Raw genomic sequence first — 15,757 nt, forward strand, 5'->3', positions numbered from 1 at the left:
TAAGCATTCAGTCAAATAATCACATTGGAGATGGCTGGTGGTTACTGTTGCTAGCCTTAATCCACCATTCAAACAGACATTTTGATGGAATACTCAAGTGACCTTCTCAAGTGGCTGATCTATAATTTGTATTGGGTTGATTCTTGGACATCACACACACAAAGTCTGAATCAGACTGGTGAGCACCATTTGTGAAAAGACTACCTTTTCTCCATTGCATTACCTCGGCTGCTTTGTCAAAAATCAGTTGACTACACTTGTGTGGCTCTATTTCTGGGCTCTCTATTCTGTTCCATTGATCTGTTTGTTTATTCTTGTACCAAACCAACACTGTCTGGATTACTGTAGTTGTATATTAGTCTTGAAGTCAGGGAGTGTCAGCCCTTCAATTTCATTCTTCTATATTGTGTTAGATATTCTGGGTATTTTGCCTCTCTAGATAAACTTTAGAATCAGTTTGTTGATACCCATAACAACTGCTCTAAAAAATAAAGTCTATCAGTAACTAGAGAACTTGCTTTACCCCAGTAACTCCCTATGCTCCAACTTAGGTACAGTCCCAATGGGGAAGGAGCAATGATGAACCTTAATTTTGGTTGAATTTACCCTGAATTGAGGAAGTAAATTTAGAATAGTGTGAGTTCTCCCCAAACTAGGAAAATTAAATTTTCTACCTCTGAGCAAAATATGGCTATTACAGAATAAATTCAGTTATAGGAATCTGTGCATTTAGAAAATTTATACCTGTTACATTCATTTTGAAAAATAAAAGTAAAAAGGCCACTAACCTTAAGCTGAAGTTGCCCATTTTGGGGAAGACTTTCAAATACGTAGTAAATCTTCTCCCTGGGGGAGTCTTCATCTATGGCTGAGAGAACTGCACTAGAAATAATACGAGTTTCACCCATATTCACTGTAATTTCAGCTTTCCTGTAAAAAGGAAGATGTCTGGGTTGATATAAAAAATAGAAGACAACACCTTAGGAGGGGACACTCATGATGACTATTACAGCATTCAACCTTAAAAAATTAAGAAATGATATTCAATATCCAAAGTACTGAAAATGATGAGTCAGATTTGTAAAATATGCTTTCATTTCACCTTACATGGGAAAGTCCTAAGGACAATTAGTCAGCAACAATGAGTATGGCATGAGGTAATTACATACTTCTGTCTACTTGTATAGAACTTTATAATTTTCTGTTAAAATTTATTTTATAAACTGACTTTGTTTCCAAAATTTTATCTGATACAACAACAGCACCATGAAGTAAGTAGGCTAGGTATTATTGTTCTAATTTTACAGACAGGAACTTAAAGAAATGAAATGACTTATTCACGGGTGTTCTGGTACCCTTTATGATAGACCATTATGAACTTGGTGATATTTAGATAATCTGTAGCCCTCTACATTACTCTCCTCCTTGGTGATGTTCTGGGTAACTAGTGTTCTCTTCACAGTAATTCATCTTTTCCAAATGCTACAGCTGCCCGGTCAGCTCCTGGCATCTTGAAGAGAAGGCTGGGACAGAGAGCAGGTGCTGCTTCTACCATAAATGCTGCTGCTATGGGTTTTGTGTCTCCTGTAAAGGGCTGCTGCTTTCACAGCGAATATGGCTGTTTTCTCTGGTCCTACCAAAGAGAAGAAGAGATTTCTTTTCACCTGTGTTTCTAGCTCTTGGTTTTGGTCATCACACATGGCCTGTGTCCAACTTGACACTTTGTTTCTGAGAAAAACTGGGAAGTTTCCTTGGGATTTAGATTAAGGACATTTGTGTAGCATCAACTGGTCATTCTCAACAGCCTTCCACTCCTCTGCTGACAAGCCATAGCCCAAGCACCTCAGTTCTAACCTCTTTTACTAGGTTTTTCTTGCCTACTCATAACTGACATCTTCCCTGGCCATAGGAGATGACTTTTGTCCACCTCTTTACTAGAGAATATTAATCCTATCATTTTAGAAGGCTAAAATGATGGTTTAGGGCTTATGGAGATTAGTGGTGGGCATTTTTTTTTTTTTTGGGTCGTGCCACATGGCTTGTGGGATCTTAATTCCCTAAACAAGGATCGAACCCGGGCCCCTGGCAGTCAGAGCATGGAGTCCTCACCACTGGACCGCCAGGGAATTCCCAGTAGTGCTTTTTTTTTTTTTAAAACACATGACTGTGTGGAAAGGTCTCTCTTTTTTTTTTTTTTAATATTTATTTATTTGGCTGTGCCGGGTCTTAGTGGTGGCACACGGGATCTTTGTTGCCACAGGCAGGATCTTTAGTTGCCGCATGCGGGATCTAGTTGCTCCCTGACCAGGGATTGAACCTGGGCCCCTTGTTTTGGAAGCACAGAGTCTTAACCGCTGGACCACGAGGGAAGTCCCCCCAGTGGTGCTTTTAATATAGAAACAGATGAATCAAAACAGGAAGCCAATACAATGAAGATGATAAGGAGTCTGGTAGAAAGAAAGGGTCAGAATTAAATTTCAGAGGGTCCAAGAGAGAAGAAAGTATGTCATAGTCTGAGTTACCCTGAAAGGGACAAAGATCTTGGTGCAGGTAATTTATTTGGGAAGTGATCTCAGGAACAAGCGAGAGGGAGGGAGGAGTGAGGAAGGAAAGGAGGAAAAGGCAACGAAGGGTGTAGTTACTGCTATGGGGCTCAATCCTGCTGGGGATCCTTTGAAGAGCCATGTAGAATATGCCTCAAATTATGCTTCAGAAGGATAGGAGGCTGGGATACTTATCTTCTCCACTACCTTTCAGAGGTGGAGGGTTGCCCTCAAAGTATTCTCCCCTGTGCCTGGACATGGGCTGAATGAGCCACTGCTACTTCAGAGAAAGCCCAGAGGCAAAAAAGCAGAGCACTACAGTCACTTAGATGGGGCACAGACAGCGTGTAGGGTACGTTCCGTCATAGCTGCAACTAGAATCAGAGGTGGGCTAAGGGGGTGTAACCCCAGGAGCCAAAAGCACAGCATCTAAAAGGAATATCAAAGGAATGGTGTCAGATGACCTAGCAAGGTCCAGCAAGATGAGAAGAGCCATTAGATATGGTGGGAAATCCAAGGGTAACTTTTAAGGGAGGCTGGAGAGTGGGCAGGAATAGAGGAAGCAAACACGAGCTATTCCTCCAAATAGTTTGGCACTGAAATAAATGAGGGACTGGGTCATCGTTGTAGTTTTAGAATGAGAATACCTGCTTGGAAAAACGCTAATAACTGACACTTTTGAGAACTTAATAGGTATAGTCTCTGAAGTACCTTTACATATTTTAATTCCTTTAATCCTTTCAACAACCACATGAAGAGGATACTGCTATTATCGCCATTTACAAAGAAGTTGACAAAGAGGTAGTGAGAGGTTAAGTAACACTTTCAAGGTCACACCACTGATAAGTGGCTGAACCAAGGCAGTCTGGCTCCAGAATCTGCTCCCTTCACCACTAACTATATCCCTGTGTCTTATTAGCAGAAGGAATGAAAAGAGAGAGATGGAAGATGCGGTAGGGAAAAAATAATGGAGCAAGTTCTGGGAGAAGGCGAGAGGTGATATGCCCAAGGACACATATGGAAGGGAAAGAAGAAAAGGAAAAAAGAAAAGAAAGAAGAAGGAGGAATTTCGAGGCAAAGTTAGAGGAGCTTTGGTGATTCTGTAGATGAAGCTATGCCAGGAAGTTTAATAGCAAGAACATAGCAAGAAATAGTAAATCAGATAGGACTGAATGAGTGCCTTGTTAAGTTATTTTACCTTTCTGGTCTCAGTTGTCTCAGTGAGGATAACGACACCTACTTCACACAGTTTTGGTGAGGACTTAAGGAACAACTATATGTGAAAGGAGCCAACATACTGCCACATAGTAAGCACTTTATAAACACCAGTTTTCACCTCTCTCCCTCCTTTTTAGGTAAAATGAGGTCATCAGAAAGGAGGTTTCATAATACCACAATATCCTTCATATTTTCATTTTTATAAATCAAGATTTACCAATCCAAGATTCCAGCTAGAGAATAAGGAAATAGAAATTTCTATTGAATACTCCTTGTGAAACTGATATCTGAGATGCAATCCTCCAAAGAACTATCTCCAGTATTTCCCATAATGCTTTCCAAGGGCCTTGGTGGCCCATAGGGAACAGCAGGAGAATTGGCAGAATAAGGAAGGGATTTGTTTAAGGTCCTGTTTTCTGCAAAGTGGACGAGACTTTGGGAGTTTACACACTTCAGGAAATTGTTCACTTCCTGATAAAGGCTTGGACTGTCTACTCAATGCCCCTCACTGCTACACCATTAAAATGGTCAAAGAGGTACCAAGAAGCACACAGTTCTCTCCATCCAGCACCTGAGAAGAGTCGGACTTCCTAAAGTTCTAACCTTGGACAGTTCTGTACAGTTTCCAATAATAAGAGAAATGGCTAGAGCTATAGAAATATAACTGATGAAGACTCTGTACCCTATGACCAAACTCTGATCAGCTACAGAGGGAGACACCGAGAAAGTCTGCAATTAGTAATATCAGTACAGAATTTTTAAAAAGTGATCATTTTGACAACAGATGGCAAGGGGGCATTGATCCCTATGGAACACAGTAGAGGACTGGAGGACAATGAAACACCAAGATGATGACAGAAGTGTCAATGATATATTTCCCTCAGTCACTCTTAGTTCAAAGTTTGACCAAATCCACAGTGAGGACTGTCTGCAGTTAATATTACCACACTTTAATTGAATCTATGTATTAATTACACTCTGATATGTGTGCATGCATGTGTTTAAATATTTAGTACACTGTTCATTCTATATTGTATGTTTGGTTATTTTGAATTATTGACAACTAAATAAAACTTTTAGAGGAAAATCAAGTAACTGAAAGGTGGAGAAACCATAATTTTAAAAGATACATGCATCCCAGTGTTCACTGCAGCACTATTTACAACAGCCAGGACATGGAAGCAACCTAAAAGTCCATTAACAGAGGAATGGATAAAGAAGATGTGGTACATATATAAAATGGAATATTACTCAGCCATAAAAAGAAACAAAATAGTGCCATTTGCAGAGATGTGGACAGACCTAGAAACTGCCATACAGAGTGAAGTAAGCCAGAAAGAGAAAAAAACAAAGTATAATGTTGCTTATATGTGGAATCTAGAAAAATGGTACAGATGAACTTATTTACAAAGCAGAAATAGAGACACAGATGTAGAGAACAAACTTATGGATATCAAGGAGGGAAGGGGGAGTGGGATGAATTGAGGGATTGGGATTGATATATATACACTACTATATATAAAATAGATAACTAATGAGAACCTACTGTATAGCACAGGGAACTCTACCCAATTCTCTGTGGTGACCTAAATGGGAAGGAAATCTTAAAAAGGGGGCATGTATGTACACATATAACTGATTCACCTTGCTGTACAGCAGAAACACAACATTGTAAAGCAACTATACTCCAATAAAAATTAATTTTTAAAAGGATAATTTGAGAATTGTTAAGGAGAAGTTATATTAACTAATATTTGCACCAAAGGTTCTAGGTGCCTGATTAGGTGGGGCAAGTTGTAACAGGCAGGAGCTGTCAAAGACTTGTTTCTCTCTTGAGGACACACATTCCCTTTGCATCTAGTCTTCCAGACCTCAGAATTTTATACAGAATTTGAAAGGGACTCTTTTCAGGTAGCTTACTTGCTCAGCACTGGTTTCTCATCATTAACTGGGGTGACCTCTACAGAAATGGTTTTAAGTATCTTATGTTTCCCATCTGACAACTGGATTGTAAAGTCATCAGCAAGGCTCTCTGAGTCATCATGCAAATACATCAACCTCATTCCTGGAAAAAGGGAAAAAAGAGAGAAAGTAAATCTTTTTTATGATCGAACCACTTCAAAGCACGTCACAGATAATTTGTTTTAACCTCCAAGGCATTGGTATTAGCATTAGCTCATTAATCAATACAATAAGGTTGCATTGATAAATGCATAAACCAAACTGTTTTATGAAGTAAGAGCACCCCTCCTCGTTCAATAAAAGTTCCTATTTAAATAAGTTAGTATTTGATAAGGGTCTTATTTACAATCAGTGAGAAAGGATATATAATTTAATAAACTGCAGGAGAACAATGGTGACAGAGTGTTCAAATGAAACAGAAAATTAGTTCATTACATAGAGAAATTCATAGTTAGATCCCTACCTCAAGCCAACAACCAAAATAAACTCTAGATGAATCAAAACTTAATTATAAAACTATTTTTAAAAACCTATGTAACATTTATATGCAAATGCAAGAGACCCAGAACAGCTAAAACAGTCTTGGGAAAAAAAAAACAAAGTTGGAGGACTCACATTTTCCATTTTCAAAACTTACTGCAAAGTACAGTAATCAAGATAGGGTAGTACTGGCACAGAATAGATACAGATGAATCTAATAGAAGAGAGCTCAGAAATGAGCTCATACATATCTGATCAACTGATTTTCATCAAGGGCACCAAGACCATTCAATGGGGAAAGAGTAGTCTTTCAATAAATAGTGCTGGGACAACTGGATATCCATAGGCCAAAAAAATGAGATTGGATCCCTACTTCACACTATATACAAAAATTAACTGAAAATGGGTCATAGACCTAAACAGCAAGAGCTAAGCTAGAAAAACTGTTCAAAGAAAACATTTGTGACTTTGGGTTAGGCAATGGTTTTGTAGATAAGACACCAAAAGCACAAGTGACAAAACAAAACGACAACAAAAACATAGATAATTTGAACTCCAAAGGAAACCATCAAGGGAGCAACATGACAACCCACAGAACTGGAGAAAATATTTACAAATCATATACCTGATAAGGGAGGATCTAGTATCCAGAATGTATTAAGAACTCTAACAACTCAATAGTAAAAGACAACCCAGTTACAAAATGGGCAAAGGATCTGTGTAGACATTTTTCCAAAGAAGATATATAAATAGCCAAAAAACCTATGAAAAGATGCTCAACACCACTAGCTATTAGGGAAATGGAAATCAAAACCACAATGAGATAGTACTTCACACACACACACTAGGATGGCTATAATTAAAAAGACAGACAATAACAAACGTTGGTGAGGATGTGGAGAAAATGGATTTCTTATACGTTGCCGGTAGAAATGTAAAATGATACAGCTATTTTGGAAAACAGTTTGGCAGTTCCTCATAATGTTAAACAGAGTTACATATGACCCAGCAATTCCACTCCTAGATATATAGCCAAGAGAAATGAAAATATAGTATATACCCATACAAAAAACTTGTACATGAATGTTTATAAACGCATCATTCATAATAGTCAAAAAAGTGGAAGTGACCCTAATGTCCATCAACTGATGAATGGATAAATAAATTGTGGTATGTCCATACAATGGAATATTATTTGGCAATAAAAAGGAATGGAGTACTGACTCATGCTACAATATGGGTGAACGTTGAAAACATTATGCTAAATAAAACAAACCAGTTACAAAAGATCACATATTCCATTTATATGGTTTCACTTATGTAAAATGTTCAGAACAGACAAATCTGTAGAGGCAAAAATAGTTTAGTGGTTGCCTGGGGTTTGGGGGAGGGAGGGATGAGAGTGACTGCTAATGTGTATGGTATTACTTTTTTGGGGTAACAAAAATGTTCTAAAATCGACTGTGATGATGAATACACTAAAACCCACTGAATTATACACTTCAAATTGATGAATATTATGGCCCATGAGTTATATTTCAGTAAAGCTGTTTTAAAAGATTTGGAAGAAAATACAAATAAATATCTTATTCCTGGATGTAGAAGATCTTCCTAATATAAAAACAAAAGAAAAATACATAAAGAAAAGTAACAATAAATTTTACTACCTACAATTTTGACTTCTGTATTTAAAAACATGAATTAAAGGCAAATAAAACATGGAAAAACTTATTGTAATGTGACAAAAATACAAAGCCTCAGTATTTACCAATCCCTTATTAATCAATACGAATTGATGGAAAAATGGGCAATGGACATTATTGGGAAATTCACAAAAGATGAAACATACATATCTGGTCAATAAACATGAAAATATGTTCAATCTCACTCAATCTAAGAACTTCAAATCAAGATAACAATGAGAGACTATTAATTGACCACCAAGTTTGCAAAGGTTTTTAAAAATAATATCCATTATTGATTAGGACAAAAGGCATACCCAGGCACGTGGTAGCAATGGCATTCTTTTTCCCAAAAAGTATTATAAATGCTGAATTTTCTGTACCAAGCAATCTCATTATAAAAATTTATTCAAAAGAAATATTAAGAGATGGGCACCAAGATTTATGTTACATAAATATATGTAAAATATGTTTATTGATACGTAACTTATAATATCAAAATATGAAGTTATCTGCATATTTAAAAATAGGAGATAGTTGTATAAAATTACATTGCAGTATGTCCATATAATGAAACACTGTAATTATCACAAAGCATGTTCTCAATATTTAAAAGGTAAAAAGATGCTTATAATAATTGATAAGAAAAAAACAGATTACATAATATGGTAGTTTTTAAGTTCTGTATGTTTGGTGGAGGCAGAGGTTAGAATATACTAAAGTTTTTTTTTTTTAATGTAACCATAAATGAACCAAAAATAAAATACAGGTGAAAATCTAATCTCTGAGAATGTCACCAAAATATTAATTTAGATGAAAATTTTTTTCTTCAAAATGATCGTGTAGTGCAAACTTCACACAATATGCATACAATACTTATTTAACTTAATAATAAACAATGAATATTATTTTTTTTAAACTGACTTTTAAAAATTTTATTTATTTTATTTTATTTATTTTTGGCTGCATTGGGTCTTCATTGCTGCATGCAGGCTTTCTCTAGTTGCGGCAAGCAGGGGCTACCCTTCGTTGTGGTGCATGGGCTTCTCATTGCAGTGGCTTCTCTGTTGCAGAGCACAGGCTCTAGGTGCACAGGCTTCAGTAGCTGTGGCATGCAGGCTCAGTAGCTGTGGCACATGGACTCAGTTGCTCCGTGGCATGTGGGATCTTCCCAGACCAGGGATCGAACCCATGTCCCCTGCATTGGCAGGCAGATTCTTAACTAGTGCGCCACCAGGGAAGTGCCAAAAAACTGACTTTCCTGAGAGTAAAATTTGATTTATTTCTTTTTCCTTGGCCTTAAATTTGAAAAAAATATTGTAACAATATATTGTATTATTTCCTACACAGGGTTATTCATTTGGTAATACCATCATTTAAGCTCTGGAATTTCTTTCTTTGCAATTGATAAAACTGAGAAGTATGTTAATTAGCTTTTTCAATTCAAACATGATATGATATTGTGCAACTATTGCAAAATAAACTTTGGGGCAGGGAGCTCTAGTTGGGGAAAGGAAAAATTTAAAGACAGAAAAAAATGTGGAACAAGTGCTAGATAAATCAAACACAGAGAAGGAAGAGTTTGGAGTGTGCAGGTGGGATCCACAGGGAGGTCGATAGTGAACTGGTTCTGAAGGCTGGTACTGGGTGGCCAGGGGAAGGAGAGGGAAGGACCCCTCAGGCAGGGTAAACAGAGTACATGAAGGCAGGGCAGGAAGGAGAATGCAAGTAGGCAGTGATTCTAGAGCCAACACACTTTTCTCAAATATTTAAAAGCATTTATACATATATGTTAAATGGGATAAGATCAATTTTTCAGAAAGAGTAATGAAAGAATAATTCAGGCTGCTATTCCAATGTGTCATTTCCTTAAAGCGCAAATTATCTCCTCAGAGAATAAAGAGTTATTATATTTGTTCTATATTTGTTTCAAATATGGATGTTTGGGCAGACAAATCTCTTCAATTTAGTTCCACGATCTCAATAGTTTTAAAAAGAAATTTTTTTTATTATGACATTAAAAGCTTGGGGTAGGGCTTCCCTGGTGGCGCAGTGGTTGAGAGTCCGCCTGCTGATGCAGGGGACACGGGTTCGTGCCCCGGTCCGGGAAGATCCCACATGCCGCGGAGCGGCTGGGCCTGTGAGCCACGGCCGCTGAGCCTGCGTGTCTGGAGCCTGCGCTCTGCAACAGGAGAGGCCGCAACAGTGAGAGGCCCGCGTACCGCAAAAAAAAAAAAAAGCTTGGGGTAAACTACCAAAAATCACAAATACCATTTTTATTGATGCTCGAAAAGTTAAGGAAAACATATTATTTCTTTTTCAATTACCCACTATCTCTAGCTGGGGCTTCATGCCCTGCATTAATCCAGAGCCCAGAGAAAACCCTTGAGGGATAATGAATGTAGGTGAATGCCATTTCTTCACTTCCTCTTTCTGTGATTTATTATTATCTTTCCTGGGTTAAATTATTAAATCAACAACAAATTGAAATGAAGCGTGATATACCATTCTTGAGAAGTTCCATAGAAAAGTTGTAAACAAGTTCATGCTTCTGGCCAGGGTTGGGTGATTGCTTATGCTGAGGCAAGTCTTTGCTAAACACCCCGTTGATGAGGAGGCCATGACGTGGCTTCTGAGTGACGCTGAACAGCAAGGGGTCCTTGGGAATGTCCCGGTCAACAGCATTAATGAAGGAAGAATCCAGTTCTCTCATCTGACCCTCACACACCTAAACAAAAACAGGAAAGTCAGCTGCATGCTAAATAAAACCTGTCTTTTTTTTGGCAAACTGCTCAAAAAATAATTTTAACATATCCTATATAATTTTAAGATACCCATGCAAATTTTCCATGAGATGTGTGTGTAATGAGTCCTAAAAAGAAATTGCTGGTTCAACATGACCTTTGAAGACAAGAACAAATCTATTAATCTTTCTCACATTTTCCTTTTGAAGATGTCAAAGCACTTTATTTACATGAAGGACTAAAGGAGAGATACATAGAATCTCATATATATATTTCATAATTCAAAGGTTGGGGGAAAAAGCAACCAAAAGGATGCTTGCTTTCTGGAAGTCACCAGGTATAGACCCTGCCTTCAGATCCTAACCTGTTATTTTAATCTCCTGGACCTTGTTGCTTTCATAATTCTTACGTTTCTGTTTTAGAAATGGCACAAATATTTGCTATGCACACTGCGGGTATTAGGTGTTTTTAACTTCTGTCATTGTAGTAAAACCTTCTATATTTCAATTATAGTCAACAACAGTTAAGAGGATGCTTCTGGATGCACGATAGAATATATTTTAATTCTGGGTCCCTCATCTCTTCCCAGTCTTCACACCTCTAATCTTCCTGAACGACCCTGCACCCCACTTCAGGTTTCATAATCCTTTAAGCATAAAGAGAACTGAATGTTTTTCATTTCATGGAGGATCTAGTTATTTAAAACCATCAGTACCATTAGTACCACTGACACGGTGCTTAGTCATCTTTATCTTCTTTTTCTCATAGCAAGGGAACAAAGAAGTATTTCTGTTTCCTATTGTGAAATATAGCAAGATCTAAATAATATGAGTGTATAAGTTTAACATGTGCTTATTGGGCATTTGCAGTTCACTGGATGCTGTGGGAATACGAATACTCTAAAGCATCAAAGTCAGATGAGAATGTGACGGCCTGTCCATCAATAACTATAACACAAGGAAGAAAATATCTGTGCTACTAAATATGGATAAACAAGAAGTGCAAAAGAGTGGAGGAGCCCAGGAATGTCTTCGTGGCTGAGTGGACATTTTAGCTTTGAAGAAGACATACGGTTTAGATTTGTGAAAATGGCCTTTCCCTTCAGCCTCTCTTAAGGACTTTGAAGAGAGCCTTTCTGCAACCACTCTTCCTTGAACGTGCATAAAAAAGAATCATAATATCTGATATTTGGGCTAAAATTATGCTGGTTTTCTTATTAAAAACTGAGATGGCATCATAATTTAATACACAATGATAGAATTAGGGAATCATCTTTGATGATAATTTGCCTTTTTCTCCAAAAACTTTCATAAAGCAACTTAAAAAGATGTTCTAATTATCTGTCTTTATAAAGCTTGGGGCTCCTGGAATCACTGTATGGCAACTTTTCTTATTTACAAAATGCTAAATTCATTCAAAGATGACTGGGAAATTTTATTGAAAAAATGTGGGATTCTTTTTTGCACATTCAATTGTTTATTGAGATTATAAAAAATAGGTTTAGATCAAGAGACATAAAATACAGAAACTCACTAGTAGACAGCTTTGAAATGGATTATAATAACAAACTAAAACCTCAATTTTCTCTTTGCAAGTTGCAGCACAACTTGATGGAAGCCCAGCTAGCTACAAAATAAATACACTTTTTCACAAGAAGGCAAAATAAATATGACTATTTTAAAAAATCACTTGAAGCTTAAAGCCAGCTCTGCCAATAACACATGGGGCTCCATATTTGTTACTCTTCAACAGCTTCTCTAAGGAATGCACAGAAAAAAAAAAAGCACGATTGCTTTCAGAGAAGAGCAAGAGACAAATTCCCAGTGGCCTAATTATTTCAGAAACCCCAGTCCTAGACAGATACAAGACAATAGAGGTAGGTATAGAAGGAATCATCTGTAATTCTTTTCTCTCTCTCATAATTACTGAAGTGCTCTCTGGAGAAATCCATGTGCCAACAGAAGAGGAAAAGCAGGAACTGGCTCTTAAGTCTCATCCTGAGGTGGCTTTCATATACCATTAAGATTCAGTAGAAAATTAAAATCAAATAAAGACTTTTGCATTTAGAGTTTGATGATTTTTAGTGCAAAATAAGGCAAGATAATGGTTTCAAAATAGATAATATGTGCTTTGGTCAATGTCTGAAAAAAGATGACAAACATAACAAGACTAATACGAATGACACCTATTTATTAAGGGTTTTCTATGTGCCTGGCCATCATGATTGCCATGGCTACCCTAAACGAAGATTTGATACACGTTTTGCAGATGAGCAAACAGAAACAAAGAGAAATAACTTACCCAGGACCCTACAACTAGTAAACAGCTACACCAAGTCCCTCTTACTCCAAAGCCTGTGCTCATTCATTTAATCAGGATTTGCTATGTGCATGTCTGTTTTAAATAACTGTATAAACATTAGAACTGTTTAAAAAGGATTATATGCTGATATGAAAATATTTACAATATACGTAATTAAGGTTTTTTTTTTAAAGTAGAGTAGGGTATAGTATGATCCCTGATTTGTAGGTAAAAACATACAGAAAAATTCATATACACACACGTATCACTGGCATGTGCACAAATTATTTCCGTGGAAATTAATTACTAAGACCTCCACTGATGGGGAGTGACTATGGGTAGGGGCTGTTGAAGAGGGAGAATTTCATATTTCACTGTGTATGTTTCTCAACATTCTAACTTATTTAACCATAGATATTTATTATTATTTTTTAAGACAACAGTTGTTGTCTCAGCAGTGATATGCTGGGCCATTTTAAGTATATGTCTGAATTTTTAAATAAAACTAACAAATATTATTATGTAATATAAAGACATTTTCAAACTGCATAAAAATAATGGTCCAAATTGTATTTTTTCATTTCATGTATCTTTATAAATAGCTGTATAAAAAAAGATGCCTGTGATTCATGAATTAAGAGCCCTTGCTATTATAGCACTGGTTAAGAGGGCACTCTGTGGAATCAGAGCACCTGGGTGCAAATCCCCTACTTGCTACTTACTTCCAAGCTCTGTGATCTTGGGCCACTAACTTAACCTCTTAAGCCTCATTTTTTGCAGTTATTAAATGGCAATAATAATGCCACCACTCTAAAAGCCTATTGCGAGGATTCAATATGAATACATGTAAAGGGTTTGGAATAATACCTACAACCTAGTAAGTACTACATTCTCTATATATGCAACTATAATTGTAACCATACAATTGTTATATGTTAGCAATTATTATTATCATTACCAACATCACTATTATTAGAAAAATACTTTTCAAGTGATTGCATTACATAACAGGTTACTGCCTTCTCTACTTCTCATCAACTTCAAGTGTTAAGTGCACATAGACTAATGTAAATGGGTTAGGTGAAAATAAAAATTAGAAAATGATAAAAGAGAAATCGAAAATTCTGATATCTTTCTTACAGTAACATTCCGCACTATAAAATCAGGAGCTTCATCATTTGTGGGGTTGATTATAATGTAAAATGGTATCTCCAAGGAGCGTCGTTTCCCATCAGTGACATACACCATGAACTGGTCGGCTGTTGGTTCCATCCTCAGATGCCTGGACTGCACATAGTTAATGTGTAAAGCCTTCATGTCTTTCCACTGAAACGAAGCTAGAGCACACCAAGATGGAGCACATAAATAAGAAAAACGTATTTTTCCAAGTTACTGGTCCTTAATCCTTAATCCGATAGCCTATTTCTCAGCAGAGGAAATAAGAGGTCATAGCAGTTGACCTAACAATCAGCTTCAGGGGCTGCTATAATCACTATAACCATCAACGTAAAAACAGATATCCATAAATTATAAGGAACAATTAAAATTTTCATGGAGAACGGAAGGGCAATAACTGCTAACTAGGATTATAGGGATTTCATGACCATTCTTTATATACTTGGAATGAATGTCAGAGAGACTTTCCTTCCCTTGATTAAAACCAGTGTTCCTGTGTGAGCAGTTCTTGTCATGCTTGGACAAGAAAGGAACCATCTCTTTCATATAAAGGCAAAACAAGAGTCCATCAATCATCTGCCTACTTGACTACATATCAACTGGTAGGAATGAATGGAATTAACTGACCTGTTATTTTGGTATTCTGACATTGCCTTAAATCAAAAGATTAAAATGCTCTGTGTTGTGTATGAGTCACAGGAGAAACTGCATAAACTCTAATGCAATTAATCTTCCTTTCTTCCGACTTTATTGAGATATAATGCACATATCATTGTGTGAGTTTAAGGTGTATGACGTGTTGATTTGAAACATTCTATACCACAAAGTGTTTATCACAATAAGGTTAATTAACATATCATTCACCTCATATAATTACTATTTTGCTGTTGTTATGATGAGAACATCAAAGCTCTACTCTCAAAGCAACTTTCAAGTGTACAATAAGTATTGTTAATTATAGTCATCTTGCTATACCTTAGATACCCAGAATTTATTCATTTTATAACTGAAAGTTTGTAGCCTTCAACCGGCATCTCCTGCATCTCCTCACCCTTACCCTCGGCACCTGGCAACCACTATTGTACTCTCTGTTTCTATGAGTTCAATATTTTTAGATTCCACATATAAGTGAGACCGTACAGTATTGGTCTTTATCTGTCTGATGAATTTCACTTACTATAATGCTCTCAGAGGTCCATCCATGTTGTTGCAAATGGCAGCATTTCTTTCTTTTTCATGGCTGAATAATATCCTAATGTATGTGTGTGTGTGTGTGTGTGTGTGTGTATACACCACATTTTCTTTGTCCATTCATCCATCAATGGACATTAGGTTGTTTCCATATGTTAGCTATTATGAATTATCCTGTAATGAATATGGGAGTGCAGATATGTCTTTGATATCCTGTTTTCATTCTCTTTGGATATACACCCAGAAGTGGAATTGCTGAATCATACGGAAGTTCTATTTTTAATTTTTTGAGGAACTTCCATAGTGATTGTACCAATTTACATTCCCAACTAATGGTGCACCAGAGTTCCCTTTTCTCCATGTCCTCGCCAGCATTTGTTATCTCTTACCATTTTGATAATAGCCATTCTAACAGGTGGGAGATGATACATCATTGTGGTTTTAACTGGCATTTCCCTGA

General features: G+C 36.8%; 1 protein-coding gene across 8 annotated transcripts in view; it reads right to left on the reverse strand.

Annotated features, from left to right (window-relative positions):
* FREM1 (FRAS1 related extracellular matrix 1) overlaps window positions 1-15,757 on the reverse strand; it is a 171,341-nt gene that overhangs the window by 55,553 nt on the left and 100,031 nt on the right. For all 8 annotated transcript variants that reach the window (XR_004350496.1, XM_032635999.1, XM_032635997.1 and 5 more), the window contains 4 exons: window positions 14,071-14,267; window positions 10,391-10,613; window positions 5,682-5,826; window positions 789-930 (listed from right to left, as the gene is read on the reverse strand). Coding sequence is in view for 7 of the 8 variants with exons in the window: in XM_032635999.1 (XP_032491890.1) it covers window positions 789-930; window positions 5,682-5,826; window positions 10,391-10,613; window positions 14,071-14,267 (707 nt within the window). In the remaining variant the exon portion in view is untranslated. The remainder of the gene's footprint in view (window positions 1-788; window positions 931-5,681; window positions 5,827-10,390; window positions 10,614-14,070; window positions 14,268-15,757) is intronic.

The sequence above is a fragment of the Phocoena sinus genome, chromosome 6 (genome assembly GCF_008692025.1).
Source record: "Phocoena sinus isolate mPhoSin1 chromosome 6, mPhoSin1.pri, whole genome shotgun sequence".
Classification (NCBI taxonomy): domain Eukaryota; kingdom Metazoa; phylum Chordata; class Mammalia; order Artiodactyla; family Phocoenidae; genus Phocoena; species Phocoena sinus.